The sequence below is a fragment of the Cetorhinus maximus genome, chromosome 21 (assembly GCF_964194155.1).
Source record: "Cetorhinus maximus chromosome 21, sCetMax3.hap1.1, whole genome shotgun sequence".
Lineage (NCBI taxonomy): Eukaryota > Metazoa > Chordata > Chondrichthyes > Lamniformes > Cetorhinidae > Cetorhinus > Cetorhinus maximus.
This window is the reverse complement of record NC_135899.1, coordinates 61,321,675-61,341,194: the sequence shown is the minus strand read 5'-3', so window position 1 is coordinate 61,341,194 and position 19,520 is coordinate 61,321,675. Positions and strand designations below refer to the sequence as shown.

Genomic DNA, 19,520 nt, shown 5'->3' with positions numbered 1-19,520 from the left:
CCTTTTGCAGGGCGCTGGCGCCGACCACCGCTTCCCAAGCCGGATTGGTGATGTTGCTGCCCATCCTGCGGCCAAAGCGGTGGTAGAGGACATCACTGTGTCCAAAAGGCGCTCGAGGGACGCGTCATTGAACCTGGGGGCTGCAGTCTTCTTGCTTTTCAGGGCCATGTCTTCTTTGCAGCAGTCCTGGTCTGGAAGCACTGAGAGATGTGCATGCGGCATTGTTTTACCCACTCGCTACCGCGCTTAGTGCAAATCGGGGACGATTGCACCCAGTGTCGTGGTGCACTTATACAGGCCGCCCCCCCCATTTTCTATAACCCAAGTTGCACCTTTATTCTGCTGAATATCTAAGTAATATGTAGTGTGTCTGGAGATCAAACAGAAAATCCTTTACTATATGTCAGCTTCCTAGTTACATCACTTACCCTCACATGATCCCAAGAATACTTGAAAATCAAGAGGTAAAAGTGAAGAAAGAATTTAAAACAATCACACTCACCAGGGAAAAGATACTGGAACAACTATCAGAACTAAAGGCTGACAAGTCCCCGGGACCTAATGGCCTGTATCCTAAGGTCTTAAAGGGAGTGTCTGCATAGATAGTGGATGCATTGGATGTGATCTTTCAAAGTTCTCTAGATTCTGGAAAAATCCCATTGGATTGGAAAATTGCAAATATAACACCTCTATTCACAAAAAAAAGGAGACAGAGAACCGGAAACTATAGGCCAGTTAACATCCATCACAGGGAAAATGCTAAAATGCATTATTAAAGGAGGTAATAGCAGGACATTTAGAAAATCATAATACAATCAGGTAGAGACAACATGACTTTGTGAAAGGGAAATTGTGTTTGACTAATTTATTAGAGTTCTTTGAGGAAGTGACAAGCAAGGTGGGGGCGTCTAGAACTAGGGAACACAGTTTAAAATTAGGGGTCTCTCATTTAAGACTGAGATGAGAAGTCATTTTTTTCTTTCAGAGGTTACTTTGTGGAATTCTCTCTCCCCAAAGAGCAGTGGAGGCTGGGTCATTGAATATATTCGAGGTTGAGTTCAATTTTTGATCAACAGGGGAGTCAAGGGTTATGGGGGCGTGGGAAGGGAGCAGACAGGAAAGTGGAGTTGAGGTTACAACCAGATCAGCCATGATCTTATCGAGTGATGGAGCAGGGTCAAAGGGCTAAATGGCCTACACCTACTCCTAATTCCTGTGTTCCTATGATTCTGCTCAGCATCAGAAGGCAGTAGAATAAGCATTGCACGAGACCGTGGGTTAGGCTACAAGCTGCCAAATAGATTCATTAAAAAGTAAACGAATAAGTGAACTGAAGCCACAACACATTACATTTCCAGTATTGTAAATCTGCCCTTTTAACGTGGGTGAACTGTAAAATGCACCAGTTATAAGGGTCTCGATTTTAACCCCTTGCCCAGTGGATGAGAGAATGTCATGGGAAGGGAGGTTAAAAAGTCAGGGTTGAACACGCGATCCCTTTCCTGGATTCAGGCCTACTTCATATGCAAAGTGGCAGCTCAAAGTGTCCTTGGCGCCATAACCTATTTAGAGCCTCAGCACAGGGGGTAGCCGCTAGTCTCTGGGCAGCCGCAACATGGCAAGGAAAACCCGCTGGCCAGAAGTGGCCCAGGTAGGTTTTAAAACACTGTCTGTTTTTAAGCTCTTCGTGAGCCAGGAGGAGCAGGAGTGCTGCCCTGACCCCCCAATGGCCCATCCTGTTCCCGACTGTGGTCCCAACCTCTCGTGTCACCGAGTCCCATCCCATTCCTGTCACAGCCCCCAAGCCTCCCCAAAACACTGACTGCGAGGCATGTTTCCAAAGTCGCTGGCTGTGGCCTCACGCCATTAATTTCGGTCCCCGCTCACTGGCCAGGCTCTCAATTTGGCCAGCTGTCAGGCGGGAATCTGCACTGCTTCATTTAAATGAGGCTGTGCCGATAAGATCAGTTCTGACTGCATGTGGTCAGCTTTGGTGGCTTCGTTGCCTGTCACTGCTTCCAAATGCGCCCCTCCCTCCACCCTGCACACTTCCCCATTAATACTGGAGTCAATGTTCCTGAATATTGTCCTTCTGGTGGTTTATTACCGACCCTCCAAAGATTTTCCCTCAGGTCTATCTATTTCTCTGATGGTCTCAGACAAGTTGAGCAAGGCAGGCTAAGAAAAGCATTTTCAACAAAATGAAACTGGACAAAGGAAATTCAACTTAGTACCTCAACCTCAGACTGCTGTCAAAGATATAGTCAAACAAAAACCACACATTGCTTGTGTCTGAATTGAATTACTTGTTCCCTCTCTCTGACAAGTCAGCTAATGTGTCAAAACCATCCAGGCCAGCCAGCAAAAGTGACTCCTGTCCCACTCCACAGCAGCCACAGGTTGAAAAGTATTCTTAGATTAAGGAGTGCACCACATTTAGAAGCTCGCACTCTGTAGCTTTATGTACCCTGCACCAAGGGAAAAATAACTCCTTGATAAGCAGTTCATCAAAAACCCAAGTACTTCTTGAAGAGAAATTTTCCCTGAAATTCAATATCACATGTGCTTCAAGTGGAGGGTTAATGGTAGTGAATCTGCCTGGTACTTTGAAGCTGAATCAATGCTTTTCATGATTTGTCTGTCGATCCCAAGCACGTATTCCATCTCCTTCCTTAACAGTGGACATGTGGATACTGTAATTAGCAGAACCTCCTGAATGCACCCAATCTACTGGGTGGTAACCTGGCAGGGAAGATCATCTGCCAATTATCTCTCGCACATCTTCAAATAGTAAATGTATAACCAGCAGGAAATTAATTACTATTATTGACCATACCAGGTTAAGCACACATGCACAGAGTGATGGAAAGCAGGGCACCAGTTCACACCTATGATTTCTAATATGCCAAGGGCAGCAACAGGAGATTATGTTTATCCTCTGAGTGGAGAAAGATTAAAGAGACAGGAAATTTTTTTGCAAAAGTACAAGCTTTCCTGAACACATCGATGTTATGGCATTACATTGACTGCACATGAGGAAGATCAGAGGTTTGAAATTTGTTCTCAGCTCAGTTAGCTGATCTAAGCACCTTCAAAGGAGGTGGCCTTGAGGAGAGATATTAATAAGCACTGTTATAACAAAGCAGCCAGACCAGATTTAACAGTGAAATCTAATCCTTTTTTTATAGTTCATTGTCAGGAATGCTGGAAGTGCTGTGCCACTATTCCATGAGCTTTTATGTCACTTAGCCTGTCAACAAGTAACTCGCCCAATGTTTGCCTATCAATTAGTAATATTAAAGGAAGAGCTTCATCTTAGCAGAATACTGGATTCTATGCTATATTATTCCCCTTATAAAACATCAACCAACTTGTACTGCATACAATGTTATAGAAATTCTACTAAAATAGATATATTTGTAATATATTCACACACTGTGTTGAGTCCTGGGCCAGAATTTTACAGCCCTGTGACAGCAGGCAGGGGGCTGTAAAATGCAACGAGCCATTTAAAACTCCACTGACTTCGGCAGGAGCATAAAATCTCGCTGGCATTAAAATTCAGCCCCTGGTACTTGATAGGACTTATTCCTCGCTGTGAACATTCAGGGATGTCTGATGGCCAGATTACAAGGCCCACAGACTCAGGGAGTGGGACCTTGTAAAGTTGGCACTGAGCTCTCAATTCTGTGGAAGCATTTTCCACTTTCGGAGGCAGCACTACTTGCGTGCACTGACCTCACTGTAACATTGTGCCAATGCATTTTGATAGGTGGTACAACAAATTTCCCATGCTATGTTGCAGTGCAGCTCGCTATTTGCTGGGCATGCGTTCTCTTCACCAGTGCCCGGTTTTCACCATTGTAAGCAAGCTATTAGTGTGTGGCTCAACAGATCCATTCTTGCTATCAGTGGCCACCCTGGGCTGCAGACACATTTCCGCAACCTGCTCATTTTATTGAACGTGCCATTGACTGACGTGGATGTGGAGGCAAAGAGGCACTGAAGAAGAGAGACAAAAGGCAGATGCACCTCAGATGACTAGAGCCCATGTGCAAGCAGCCCAACACGTGATATGACCCAGACACAATTACCTGAGCAAGTCAAAAGAGCCCTGCCCTCACCATCAATAGGGAGGCAATTGCTGAGCTATGCCATCTGCCGGAGTCTGACTTGCAGATTATGTCCAATAGAAGGACAGTCATGCCCAATGCGGGCTAACTCAACCGCACTTGATGCAACTGGTACAGTTCAACCCATCACTGAGGACTTTGCTCAATCAGGCATCTGTGTAACGCTGCGTTAAGCAGTTCACTGAAGCTATGTTTGCTAGCGTCAATCCGTGTAGCGCCAAGGGAGTGCAGCAGTGTCGCAGCTGCTGAATGTTAGATGAGACATTAAACAGAGGACCCATCTACCCTCTCAGGTGTGCATAACAGATTCCATGGCATTATTTCGGAAAAGGGCAGGGGAGTTCTTGATAGTGTCCTAGCTGCTATTTATCCCTCACTCAACATCACTGAAACAGGACAGAGCTTGGCAGCAAAGTAAGCTGTGAGGAGGACACAAAGAGGCTTCAAAGGGATCTGGACCAGTTAGGTACAGTAATTCCCCACTTAACGTTTAGTTGTGTTCCTGAAAAGTGCAAATTTAAATGAAACAACATCAAACAAATCAGATTTTCCAATTACAACCAATGTAAAAGCCTTAAGTAGGTTCCGTAGGACCCTTTCCATCAGAAACAAGGTGAAAACATCATACCCTGTCGGAATAAATACCATACATTGCTCAAATACTATGATCGTAAACAAAATAACTTTTAAAATAAAATAAATTTTAAAGTACGAAAGAAATATGCTAACTCTTTCTAATTAACTCTGGCTCACTATCTCTCCTGCTCCACTCCCTGACTTTTGTAGTCACTGCCACTTCTCCTGGTCGCCGACCCTCCCACTGGCTGCTTCCCTCTCCCGGACCCTCGCTGTGAATGAGAACTCAGGAGATGAGTGGCGAGAGGCAGGAAGCAACCCATGCTTTGTGTTGCAGGGTGGCAGAGGTCAGCCATAAGCAGGAGGGTCAACGTCAACCGGTAGGGTTGGAGAGCGGAAGAGGCAGCTCCAAAATGGCGCTGATTGGGTCATATGACCCTACGTCACACCTGGCACAAAACAACGTAAATGCAAATCCAAGTGATGCTAAACGATAACACCAGCCCCATTAAAAACACAACATTAATCAAAACAGCTTAAAAAGGGGAACTTGAAGAGAGGGCTTACTGTAATTAGGCAAGAAACGTGACAGATGGAGTATAATGTGAGGAAGTATGTGCAATGATCCACTCTGGTAGGTCGAATGAAAAAACATAATTTTTTTTAAGACATAATAGGCTGGAAAATGCTGGTGCTCAGAGCAACCTGGATGTCTGTATGCATGAATGATAGAAAGTTAACATGCAGGTATAACAAGCAATTAGGAAGATAAATGACGTTATCTTTTGTTGCAAGGGGGTTGGAATATCAGAGTAAGGACATTTTTCTGTAATCATATAAGGCTTTGGTAGAACCACATCTGGAATACTGTATGCAGTCTTGGTCTCCTTACCTCAGGAAGGATACACTTATCCTAGCGGGGATGCAAACAAGGTTCACTAGACTGATTCCTGGAATGAGATGAATGTCGAGGCAAGATTGAGTAGAATGGACCTGTATTCTCTGATGTTTAGAAGATTGAGAGGTGACCTCATTTAAAGACATTAAATTCTTAGAGGGCTGGACAGGATAGATACTGAGTGGTTGTTTCCCTTGACTGGAGTATCTAAAACTAACAGTCATAGTCTCAGGATAAGGAGTCAGCACTTAGGACTGAGATGTGGGGAAAGTTATTCACTCCCAGGAGTGAGAATCTTTGAAGTGCTCTGACCCATGATGCTTACTTGGGTACATTCAAGACTGAGATTGATAGATTGATGGAACTGAGGAAATTAAGGAGTATGGGCATAGAGTGAGAGCGTGCCATTGATGGAAAAGCTCAGCTATGATCTTACTGACTGATGGATCAGGCTCAGGGAATTGTATAGCCTACTTCTGTTGCCATTTATTATGGTTTTATTAAAAGAGACCAGGTTATCCAGTCATTACCTCATTGTTCTTTGTGGGCCCTTGCTGTGGGTAAATTGGCTGCTAAATTTCCTACATGACAACAGTGACCACCCAAGTGCTTCATTGGCTGTAAATCACCTTAGGGACAGTCTGATGTGATAAAAGGTGCTGTATAAACCCCAGTCTTTCTTTCTGTAACAGCTCTGTCACTTTCATTATGGGAAGGAAAGGAAAAACCAGAAAGGGTGGTCACTGAGTTTCAGTTGGTCTCTGACCGTTGTAACAGAACCGGGCAGGTGACTTCAATGGACTCATGCAACAGCCACGAAGCTTTGGGTATAATGAATGCCCTTGGTGCCACAATTGTGTGAGAGGAGGCGGAAGGAGAGATGGCGACTGGGGAATCAGGGCAACACTTTCCTCTTCATCCAAAATCCAAGGCAAAGCAAAAACACAATGAAACTTTTACCGTCACCCAAATTCTGGTGGAGCAAGCGTTGGGATCTTAAAGCATCACTTCCCGTGTCTGGACACGTAGAAGGAGCCTTACACCACCACCCTAGAGTAGTGTCAAAGGTTATCTGCATCTGCTCAGGGGGCTACACTACATTACCACCTGGACAGGCAGTTGTAGCAGTCAGGACGCGAGACAAGACTACAGGTTTTGCCGACTGAGAAGGGAGAGGGAAAAAAGATGGAAAAGTGGTTAAAGTTGAGGAGCAGTCAGTGGGGCTTAAATATCGAGGAGCCGCAACTAAGGCTTGCTCTTAAAGATGTCGCACAGTCCTGCCCGGACCTGGAACACACACGTTCCTCCTGTGCATAAATATATGGTCAGAAATTCCAGTCTGTTCCTGTCCTCCACACATGTGTCTTCGCCTCGAGGATCACTTCGCAATACTTACCCATGGTGACAGGGCAGGGTGTTCATCTCTTGTTTCTTCCAAAGTCAGTTTCAGTGGAAGGAGCAAGTGTGCTGCTCCTAAATAGGATGTCCCACTTCTGCTGGGTCAGGAGATGGCCCTGACCATTGCTGCCAACACCTTCAGCGTTTATCCCTGGTCAGCTGCTGTTCTTCCCCACCAGTCGCCAGTCATACACACTGACAGTTTTCTAGGCAGCTGAGAGGCCTTCAGAATCTGCTGTACTGTGCCGGCCTCATATATGTCCGCACTTCAAACCTCAAAGATACTTCATAGACTCTAAAACCATTCAATAACTAAAGAGAAGGAAAGAGTTGTACTTTGTTTCCCCCCCTTTGATTAGGATTGATGTGTAATTATTTATTACTCTTCAAACTGGAATTTATTTACAGTGCAGAGTAGCTGACGCTTTTCATTGCAGTCATGATTTTCTTTTGCTTTTGGAGCCATCTAGTGGTCCACCCAGGAATGGCAGCATGTCCCAGCTCGAGGATTATTTCTCAGCGAAAGCCCCATTAATCATGCTGTCATGGGTCTACACAACCCGAGAGGACAAGCCACAGTTAAGAGAGAAGCAGAAACAGAGCTGACATGGATTTACACCCTTTTCCAAATACTTTAAGTCTGTAATTTAACCTTGCGTTTGACAGGATGAAGAAAACTTTAAAATCTTAACCACCACGTCTGTGGTTGGCAACTCCAGCTGGGCTTGGTGGAAATGGCATCACAGGGTCCCGGCTGCGTGGTGCGAGCGGGTCAGCCCGTCCCGGGGGTGGGTGGGGGGGCAAAGTCCAAATCCACAAAAACTAGTGGGAGGGGATGGGTTTCTTCGACGCATAAATGGACAAAGGTATTTTGTATCTTGTTTAGAACTGGCTCGTTCAGGCACTGCTGCACCTGGGTGCCCGCTGCAACCACAGTCAGATGCCCTTTAAAGCTGCTGCTGCTGAGTCCTCGCCACCCCACCCCCCCCGCACCCCTGGCTCAGATCCCAATCTTTCCACTTCCCCCACCACCACCCCCATACCCGTGAGCCTCTGTAGGGTCATCCCCCCCCCCACCCCCACCCCGAGCACAGACACACCGGGCGCTAACAAGCAGCTGCCTCAGGCTCTGCTCTCCGGCTGCCAGCGGCCCTGGCCTGCTCCCTCCTGATGGTTACATTAACAGGCTCCCCACACCCCGTCCCCGGGACCATGGCCTCGCGCCCGCTTCTTGCAGCACCACAGGTTCCTCTGCCGGCTCACACCGCACTCACCTCGGTGCCGACGGGAACAAACACAGGCAGGCTGCAAGCAGCGACAGACGGCCGTGGGCTCAGGACACGTGATCGGCCGCGATGTAGTGTGCTGTGTCACCGTGCTGGCTGCGCCTGCGCGGGAGCGCTGCCTAGCCTGCCTGCCAAATGCTGTTCAGTGAAATGGACTCTCTGGCTGCCGGGACAGAAGTCGTTCGACTAATTGGGATCCTATCGTTCTGAAATCTCCCGGACTGCATTTTAGCAGCCGCCATGGGATTGAGGGCGATTCCAGGAGTCTCCTGGCCATTCCGAGGTTGGGGGGGGGGGGGCGGCGGTTGGCAACCCTACCCTGGCAGGAGGTCCTGGTAATAGAGCATTGGCTGCACTAGAGCCACTGGGAATGGAGGAGATGTGGGCTGCTGTTTGAGATGGGATCTCCAAAACAGCACATGGCGAGCGGGGTTGCCTTCACTGCCTGTCTTTCTTTTGCCATACGTTTGGGTCTTTGCCAGGTTTTTACTGCTTCCTACATGCTCTGGTATTCCACTGCAACCGCTTAGACCTCCCCTGGGGCTACGTTTTGTTTCTGTACCTGTGCCATTTTGCAGCTCGTTTTGCTTTCCACCCATCACTATTTTTGTCATTTAATCACTCCTGCCCTCCACCCTATCACAGATATGGTCTTAGCCTTATCCAATTGGAGCCAGACTTCCTTACTCTTATATACCAACCTCCTTGCAACAAAGATTACATAACATTTACCTTCTTAATTGCGTGCTGCACCTACATGTTAACTTTCAATGATTCATGGACAAGGATACCCAAGATCCCCGAGTGCCAACATTTCCCAGCCAGTGCTTGCTTAAAAGCTGTTCGTTTTAACATCTTCCAGTTCTAATGAAAGGTCATCAACCTGAAACATTTGTTATCTTTCTTTTCACGGATGCTCCCAGTGTTTCCAGCACTTTCTATTTTTTCTGACAGGTTTCCAGTATTTTTGCTTTTGAAGATGATAAAGCCTTTCGTTTTATTGGTGATTAATCACTCTCCCCGCCCCCCCACACCACCCCCCCACTTCCCCCTCCCCCTCCCCCCCCCCTCCCCCTCAGTTACGTAGAATCAATGCCAGCATCAAACCTCTTGGAAGGCTGTGTGTGTGCCTGTACCACCCAGGATAGCACTGAGTCAAACAGACCAGAAAGGTCCCAGTTCTGATCTTCAGTCTGTGCTAAGTGAACTGATCTAAACCAGGGTGGCAATAAGGTCTTTCCAACTGGTCTCAGTGCCCCAGGCTGAGACAGGGTGCTCTAATGCCCTCAATGATACGACTACGTGCTCATCTGACTCCCAGTCATATAGCATCTTTTAAGGTGAGTCACAGATATACCTAAAGAAAACAGACATTGTGCCAGAATGAGGGGGGGTCAGAAGGTTGACTGAAAGCTAAAGTTGGAGGGCTAAGTCTTGAGAGGGTCCTTAAAGAGTCAAAGCTGGTGGTGGTGGTGGGGGGAGGGGGGGTGGTGTCTAGAGACAGTGAGATTAAAGGGGGAATTCCAGAGGGCAGGTCCCAGCTAGTTCAGTTACCAATGTGGAAAAAGGATAGGAGGGAGTGAGACAGATATAAGAACAGACTAAGGGTCAGCGTGATCCATAGGTGTATGGGGTGAAGGCGATTGCAGAGATAGAGTGGGGAAAGGCAGGGAAAGGGAAATAAAGACAGGGACCAGGCTTTCAAATCCAATTCATTGGCAGACTGCAAATCAATGTGGATCAGTGAAGATACATGAAGAATAACAACTAGGATGAAGTTATCACCTCCCACCAAACTGTACTTCAGCACAAGTTGGCACCTTTAGGAAAGATTACAACCTTTAATTCTTAAGATATGTGCTTTAGTGCCATGCATCCATTTCAACACAACTGTCCAACACTGTACATAGAGCAAAAAAACAAAAAGCTAAAAGCTACTGCGGATGCTGGAAATCCAAAACAAAAACAGAATTACCTGGAAAAACTCAGCAGGTCTGGCAGCATCGGTGGAGAAGAAATCAGTTAACGTTTCGAGTCCTCATGACCCTTCGGCAGAACTGAGTATAGTTAGGAGAAAGGTGAAATATAAGCTGGTCTAAGGTGGGGGGGGGGGGGGGGGGGGGGGGTGGGGAGAAGTTGAGGGTGGGGTGATTGTGGGGATAAGCAAGCAGTGATAGGAGCAGATAATCAAAAGACGTCACAGACAAAAGGATCAAAGAGGTGTTGAAGGTGGTGATATTGTCTAAGAAAAGTGCTAATTAAGAATGGAAGGCAGGATACTCAAGGTACAGCTCTAGTGGGGGTGGGGTGGAAAGACTAACAAAGTTTTAGTTTTAGATTTAAAAATAATGGAAATAGGTGGGAAAAGAAGAATCTATATAAATTATTGAAAAAAAAAGGGAGGGGGGAGAAACGGGGTGGGGTTGGGGGGAGGGGGAGTTTAAGATCTAAAGTTGTTGAATTCAATATTCAGCCTGGAAGGCTGTAAAGTGCCTAGTCGGAAGATGAGGTGCTGTTCCTCCAGTTTGCGTTGGGCTTCACTGGAACAATGCAGCAAGCCAAGGACAGACATGTGGGCAAGAGAACAGGGTGGAGTGTTAAAATGGCAAGCGACAGGGAGGTTTGGGTCTTTCTTGCGGACAGACCGCAGGTGTTCTGCAAAGTGGTCGCCCAGTTTGCGTTTGGTCTCTCCAATGTAGAGGAGACCGCATTGGGAGCAACAAATGCAGTAGACTAAGTTAGGGGAAATGCAAGTGAAATGCTGCTTCACTTGAAAGGAGTGTTTGGGCCCTTGGACGGTGAGGAGAGAGGAAGTGAAGGGGCAGGTGTTGCATCTTCTGCATGGGCATGGGGAGGTGCCATAGGTGGGGGTTGAGGAGTAGGGGGTGATGGAGGAGTGGACCAGGGTGTCCCGGAGGGAATGATCCCTACGGAATGCCGCCAGGGGGGGTGAAGGGAAGATGTGTTTGGTGGTGGCATCATGCTGGAGTTGGCGGAAATGGCGGAGGATGATCCTTTGAATGCGGAGGCTGGTGGGGTGATAAGTGAGGACAAGGGGGACCCTATCATGTTTCTGGGAAGGAGGAGAAGGCGTGAGGGCGGATGCGCTGAATATGGGCCGGACACGGTTGAGGGCCCTGTCAACGACCGTGGGTGGAAAACCTCGGTTAAGGAAGAAGGAGGACATGTCAGAGGAGCTGTTTTTGAAGGTAGCGTCATCAGAACAGATGCGACGGAGGCGAAGGAACTGAGAGAATGGGATGGAGTCCTTACAGGAAGCGGGGTGTGAGGAGCTGTAGTCGAGGTAGCTGTGGGAGTCAGTAGGCTTGTAATGGATATTGGTGGACAGTCTATCATCAGAAATTGAGACAGAGGTCAAGGAAGGGAAGAGAAGTGTCAGAGATGGACCATGTGAAAAAGATGGAGGGGTGGAGATTGGAAGCAAAATTAATCAATTTTTCCAGGTCCCGACGAGAGCATGAAGCAGCACCGAAGTAATCATCGATGTACCGGAGAAAGAGTTGTGGGAGGGGGCCGGAGTAGGACTGGAACAAGGAATGTTCCACATACCCCATAAAGAGACAGGCATAGCTGGGGCCCATGCGGGTACCCAGAGCCACACCTTTTATTTGGAGGAAGTGAGAGGAGTTAAAGGAGAAATTGTTCAGTGTGAGAACAAGTTCAACCAGACGGAGGAGAGTAGTGGTGGATGGGGATTGTTGGGGCCTCTGTTCAAGGAAGAAGCTAAGGGCCCTCAGACCATCCTGGTGGACCGTCTCAATTTCTCTGCTCCTCTCACCCATTCTAATCTGTCTCTCTCTGAACTTACTGCACTCCGTTCTCTCAGGTCCAACCCCAACATTGTCATCAAACCCGCTGACAAGGGTGGTACTGTTGTTGTCTGGCGCATTGACCTCTACCTCGCGGAGGCTGAGCGTCAACTCGCAGACACTTCCTCCTACCTCTCCCTGGACCATGACCCCACCACAGAACATCAAGCCATTGTTTCCAGGACTGTCACTGACCTCATCTCCTCTGGAGATCTTCCTCCCACAGCTTCTAACTTGATAGTCGCCCAACCTTGGACGGCCTGCTTCTACCTCCTACCCAAAATCCACAAACAGCACTGTCCTGGCAGACCGATCGTGTCAGCCTGTTCCTGCCCCACGGAACTCATTTCTCGTTATCTTGACTCCCTTCTCTCTCCCCTTGTCCAGTCTCTTCCCACCTACATCCGTGATTCCTCTGACACCTTACGTCACATCAACAATTTCCAGTTCCCTGGCCCCAACCGCTTCCTCTTCACCATGGATGTCCAATCCCTCTACACCTCCATATCAGTCAGGGATGGTTATGTGCTGTCATAGTATGCCATCTTCTGATTTTCATAACCTACCATCACTACTGTGATTTTACCTAGAATCTGAGAGATTTTTAAATACTGATGCACTTGATGGCAAGGGGCGCTAGATAATGACCAAAAGTGGCTTACTCCCTCCCCATCCCCATCTCCAGACATTAGCGCAATGTGAGATTGAAATCTGGAGTCAAATGGAAAGAACCAGTGTTGGGGTGGGGCTGGGGGTGGGGGTGGAGAGGGCATTAGGAGGCAGATGTAGAGAAAGGGTAGGAAGCCTGGGAAAAGCCTGAGGTTGCAACCTCGATGTTTCTTCAGCAATTTGTCCATTTTCAAAATTGCTGCCCATGACATTCAACTTCCAGTCTGTAGAGCTGTAGAATATTCTGAGTTAACGTTTCAGGTTGGTTACTTCCAGCATCTTTCCCAGTCCAAGTGCATCGGGCATTTATAAACCAATGAAATGCAAACGTTATTCTTCCACCTTCTGTCAATGATGATCCTACCCTGTGCCCCATCTCACTCACCTCCTCTCCTGTTGAAACCTCATCTACGGCACAAGCACTGATTTCTCTACTCATCAACTGCCCTGCTCCATTCCTCTCACCCTTCTTTTAATCCATCTGACCTGAAATGTTAACTCTGTTCCTCTCTCCACAGGTGTTGCCAAGCCTGCGGTGTATTTGCAGCATTTTCTGGTTTTATTTCACATTTCCAGCACCTGCAGTATTTTGCTTTGGTTGTAGAGAACATTCTAACCCGTCTCCAGACTGACCAGTTCGCATTCTGAATGCAAACTATTAAAAGGACCCTCCAGTGGGCTGCAATGCTCCTTCTGATTGGGCGGCTGTAACATGAAAGCAGTGTTCAGATTTTTTTTGTTTGTTTATTCTTCCATGGGATATGGGGGGGTCACTGACAACAGCAGCATTTGCTGCCCATCCCTAATTGCCCTTCACTGTGGTTGACTCTTAGATGCCCTCTGAAATGGCCTAGCAAGCCACTCAGCTGTATCAAACCGCTACAAATGTACAAAAAAGGAATGAAACCGGACCGAGCACCCAGCATCGACCTAGGCACCGGAAACGACAACAGAAATTGCAGCCCTGTCAACCCTGCAAAGCCCTCCTTACTAACATCAGGGGGCTAGTGTCAAAATTGGAGAGCTGTCTCACAAACTAGTCAAGCAACAGCCTGTCATAGTCATCCTCACGGAATCATACCTTACAGATAATGTCCCAGATTCCACCATCACCATTCCTGGGTATGTCCTGTCCCACCGGCAGGACAGACCCAGCAGAGGTGGCGGCACAGTGGTATACAGTCAGGAGGGAGTTACCCTGGGAGTCCTCAACATCGACTCCGGACCCCATGAAGTCTCATGGCATCAGGTCAAACATGGGGAAGGAAACCTCCTGCTGATTACCATGTACCGCCCTCAGCTGATGAATCAGCGCTCCTCCATGTTGAACATCACTTGGAGAAAGCAGTTAGGGTGGCAAGGGCATGGAATGTACTCTGGGTGGGGGACTTCAATGTCCATCACCAAGAGTGGTTCGGTAGCACCACTACTGACTGAGCTGGCCGAGTCCTAAAGGACATAGCTGCTAGACTGGGTCCACGGCAGGTGGTGAGGGAACCATCAAGAGGGAAAAACATACTTGACCTCATCCTCCAACCTGCCTGCCACTGATGCATCTGTCCATGACAGTATCGGTAGGAGTGACCGCCGCACAGTTATTGTGGAGATGAAGTCCCACCTTCGCATTGAGGATACCCTCCATCATGTTCTGTGGCACTACCACCGTGCTAAATGGGATAGATTTCGAACAGATCTAGTAACTCAAGACTGGGCAGTAACGAGGCACTGTGGACCATCAGCAGCAGTAAAATTGTACTCGAACACAATCTGTAACCTCATGGCCTGGCATGTCCCCCACTCTACCATTACCATCAAGCCAGGGGATCAACCCCCGTTCAATGAAGAGTGCAGGAGGGCATGCCAGGAGCAGAACCAGGAATACCTAAAAATGAGGTGTCAACCTGCTAAAGCTATAACACAGGACTACTTGCATGCCAAACAGCATAAGCAGCAAGTGATAGACAGAGCTAAGTGATCCCACAACCAACGGATCAAATCTAAGCTCTGCAGTCCTGCCACATCCAGTCGTGAATGGTGGTGGACAATTAAACAGCTCACTGGAGGAGGAGGCTCCACAAATATCCCCAGCCTCAATGATGGAGGAGCCCAGCACATCAGTGCAAAAGATAAGGCTGAAGCATTCGCAACAATCTTCAGCCAGAAGTGTCGAGTGGATGATCCATCTCGGCCTTCTCCGGTGGTCCCCAGCATCATAGATGCCAGTCTTCAGCCAATTCGATTCACTCCATGTGATATCAAGAAACAGCTGAAGGAACTGGATACTGCAAAGGCTATGGGCTCTGACAATATTCCGGCAATAGTACTGAAGACTTGTGCTCCAGAACTTGCTGTGCCCCTAGCCAAGCTGTTCCAGTACAGCTACAACACTGGCATCTACCCAGCTATGTGGAAAATTGCCCAGGTATGTCCTGTACACAAAAAGCAGGACAAATCCAACCCGGTCAATTAACACCCTATCAGTCTACTCTCCATCATCAGTGAAGTAATGGAAGGGGTCATCAACAGTGCTATCAAGTGGCACTTACTTAGCAATAATCTGCTTACTGACGCTCAGTTTGGGTTCCGCCAGGGTCACTCAGCTCCTGACCTTATGTCTTGGTCCAAACATGGACAAAAGAGCTGAATCCCAGAGGTGAGTGTAACTGCCCTTGACAATCAAGGCAGCATTTGACCGAGTGTGGCAGCAAGGATCCCTAGAAAAACTGGACTCAATGGGAATCAGGTGGAAAACTCTCCGTTGGTTGGAGTCATACCTAGCACAAAGGAAGATGGTTGTGGTTGTTGGAGGTCAGTCATCTCCGACCCAGGACATCACTGCAGGAGTTCCTCAGGGAAGTGTCCTCGGCCCAGCCATCTTCAGCTGCTTCATCAATGACCTTCCTTCCATCATAAGGTCAGAAGTAGGGATGTTTGCTGATGATTACATAATGTTCAGCACCATTCGTGACTCCTCAGGTACTGAAGTAGTCCATGTCCAAATGCAGCAAGACCTGGACAATATCCAGGCTTGGGCTGACAAGTGGCAAGTAACATTTGCGCCAGACAAGTGTCAGGCAATGACCATCTCCAACAAGAGAGAATCCGACCATCGCCCCTTGATGTTCAATAGCATTACCATCGCTGAATCCCCCACTATCAACATCCCGGGGATTACCATTGACCAGAAACTGAACTGGCCTAGCTATATAAATACTGTAGCTACAAGAGCAGGTCAGAGGCTAGGAATCGTGTGACGAGTAACCCACCTCCTGACTCCCCAAAGCCTGTCCACCATCTACAAGGCACAAGTCAGGAGTGTGATGGAATACTTCCCACTTGCCGGGATGAGTGCAGCTCCTACAACACTGAAGAAGCTGGACGCCATCTAGGACAAAGCAGCCCGCTTGATTGGCACCACATCCACAAACATTTGCTCCCTCCACCACCGACGCACAGTGGCAGCAGTGTGTACCATCTACAAGATGCACTGCAGGAATTCACCAAGGCTCCTTAGACAGCACCTTCCAAACCCACGACCGCTACCATCTAGAAGGACAAGGGCAGCAGATAGATGGGAACACCACCACCTGGAGGCTCCCCTCCACGTAACTCACCATCCTGACTTGGAAATATATCGCCGTTCCTTCACTGTCGCGGGGTCAAAATCCTGAAACTCCATCCCTAACAGCACTGTGGGTGTACCTACACCACATGGACTGAAGCGGTTCAAGAAGGCGGCTCATCACCTTCGCAAGGGTACTAAATGCTGGCCCAGCCAGCGAAGCCCACATCCCGTGAATGCATTTTTAAAAACTGAGTGGCTTGATCGGCCATTTCAGAGGGCAACTAAGAGTCAACCATATTGCTGTGGATCTAGAGTCACATGAAGGCCAGACCAGGTAAGGATGGAAGATTTCCGAAAAGCATTGTGAACCAGGTAGGTTTTTATAACAATCGATGATAATTTCATGGTCATTACTACTGAGGCTAGCTTTATATTCCAGATTATTAACCGAATGTAAATTCCAGCAGCTGCTGTGGTGGGATTTGAACTTGGGTCTCGGGATTACTAGTTCAGTGACATTACCATCATGCCACCATCTCCCCATCTGGGCTAGGTAATAAGCTTTCCTTTGATTGGGGGAATAATGACTTGCGCTGTTGTCCTCCGGCTTAAACAGAGGTTGTGAGGAATGGCTTGAGGAAGTCAATGAGTTTTAGAGAAAATCAATCTGTGCCATGAGTGAGAGTTTCAACAGGAGAGCTGATGATAAGGCACAGGAAAGGGCCACCAATGGCTATTGTCAAAAAGTTAAAGAATAATATGTGGATTTCTTTGGTCTATAAACGGGCATTGCAAGTGAACAGGATTAGATGCTGGACGTCATATACAGCGATTTCAAAAAAATAATTTACTAGATCAGTTCAATGGAAACCTGGACTTATAACTGATATACTGCTAACATTAGGGGAGACGGGAAGCATTTAAATTCAAGGTTGCAGGCTGTTAAAACCATCAACAGATAATACGAAGTTTTAAATTTTAAACCAAATTGAACTAATACAATATGGGTGGCACAGGAGGCTAGCTCACTAATATACTGTTCTCCCACGTCTGGAATCGAAGTTTAATTCCGTTTTAGACTGCTGGAATGAACGATTCCTCCCTTTGCTAGTTGTGACTATCTTACAGGACTGAGATTCACCTGAGCTTCGTTTGCCCAGAGCACAAACTGTTCACTGCGCCGCATCTACAGATGGCAATGATGAGGAAATAAATCACACCGATACAATCTGTGGCTTTGCACCCTTGCAAGTGGGTAGTCTTAGGTATGTTTTTTTTTTGCTAAATATGAGCAGCCAAAGTGGCCTTCAGAAGATGAATACAGATGAGGAAAGACAATCGGCCCATCTTAACTCATCCATCCAAAATGAAAAACCTACAGTTCCAATTTTGAGGTTTTCCCCATCGCCTCTCTTTGTGGCTCTAATTCAATTGTCATATACACATTGTGAAGAAATTCTTCCTGACATCAGTCCCAAATTTGCTAATCGTCAATTAGAACCTTGCCCTCCTCCCAGTTTTACCTTGAAGTAATGTTTCTGGTTTATCTTTTCTGTTCCAGGTTTACCTTTTCTATACCATTTAATATCTACCTACGAGGTCCCCCTCATTCACCTTTGAGGATAAAGAGCCTCATTTCTCCATTCTACCCTCACAGTTCACTCCTTTAGATTCTGCGAGCGTTGTGCCGAAGTCTAACCTGCCTCCAGGACTTGAGAGTTTCTCTTTGTCAGGAAAATGGGGGAAATCAGCGAGCTATTAATTGATCGGTGTGCTCACATCACACTCCATTGCAATCATGGGTGGGTCTGCCTGAAGTGTATTTTACTGGAATCTTGTCATTTCTTACCCATCATAATGATTGAAAGGATAATACTACTGATTTCCTGCAGGATCTTAGTCCCAAACGCCAGCACCAAACCTCCAATCAATTCGATCCAGCCCACCACAAGTAGGTATTGCATGGGGTCTAACTTGATACCCACGTCGTTTAATGGGAACACATCAGCAAACTTCTCAAACTCATCTACCTGTTGGAGAAACACAGAAAGGGAAAGAAAATCAACAACATTTTACAGCAAGAAACAAAGAACCTTCGGAGGAGGCTAAGTAAGTAAATAAGCTTGCCTGTTTCCTTCAATCATCCGGCGCACCCCCTGAAATTACCCCTCAATCGCATCTCTCTAGAAACGCATACAACTGTCCTTTTAACCTATTTATACTGTTTTCTTAATTGGCCTCAACTAGTATTTTTTTTTCTGTAATTACTATATTACACTTTAGATAAAATATAAGTTGATACTGCAGTGCAGCAATGAGGGGGTGCTGCCCTGTCAGAGATGCAATCTTTTGGATAAGATGTCAAACAGAGGCCCAATCATCCCTCTCATGCGGATGTAAAAGATCGCAGGACATTATTTCGAAGAGCAGGGGAGCTTTGCTCAGTGTCCTGACCAAAATTTATCCCTCATTCAACATCTGAAAAACTGGTGATCTGGTCATTTTCACATTGCTGTTTGCAGGAGTTTGCTGTGCACAAATTGGCTGCAACATTTCCTACATTACATCACTTGAAAAGTACTTAATTGGCTGTAAAGCACTTTGAGACGACCCAAGGTCATGAAAGGCACCGGATTAATGCAAGTCCTTCTTTCTTCCTACAAGTAAGTTTTATAAGACAAGGCACCACCTCACTCCCTCATTTTCAATTGTGCCCCCTGGAAACTTAGATATAGTGGTCAATTTGCCTGGATCAACTTTTCCCAATCCTCCAAATGAGGCGTGACTAATTTTATTTACTCTTTGCTTTAAACACATTCTTGTGAATTATCAACGTAAACATGAAGGAGATCAAAAGAAAGAGTTATTACTTGATCATTGGTGCCCACCTCCTTATAGCCAGCTGAAGAGCACCATGCTGGTGGCTGGTAGCTGCCTCCCCACCCTCTCTCTCACTTACAGCAAGTGGTCCTATAAGATGGGGGAGAACCAGATGCTCATCAAGGCGAAGGCTCTTAGTGCTGGGGAATGGACTTCTTTCCCATTTTGTGTAAGCTGTGACACCTGGGCCAGATATAATGCAGCCAGCAGTAGGCACTCTTCCCCAACCTAAGAGCACTCCCACTACACAAATGTGGCATAACCACTTTGCACAACAGCCATCCA

The 19,520-nt window shown here is 47.1% G+C and overlaps 1 protein-coding gene across 2 annotated transcripts in view; it reads right to left on the bottom strand.

Annotated features, from left to right (window-relative positions):
• The window catches only part of LOC144695901 (transmembrane protein 35B-like), a 57,794-nt gene that overhangs the window by 24,610 nt on the left and 13,664 nt on the right, over positions 1-19,520 (bottom strand). For both annotated transcript variants that reach the window (XM_078566980.1, XM_078566981.1), the window contains exon 2: positions 18,205-18,385. In XM_078566980.1, the coding sequence (XP_078423106.1) occupies positions 18,205-18,385 (181 nt within the window). The remainder of the gene's footprint in view (positions 1-18,204; positions 18,386-19,520) is intronic.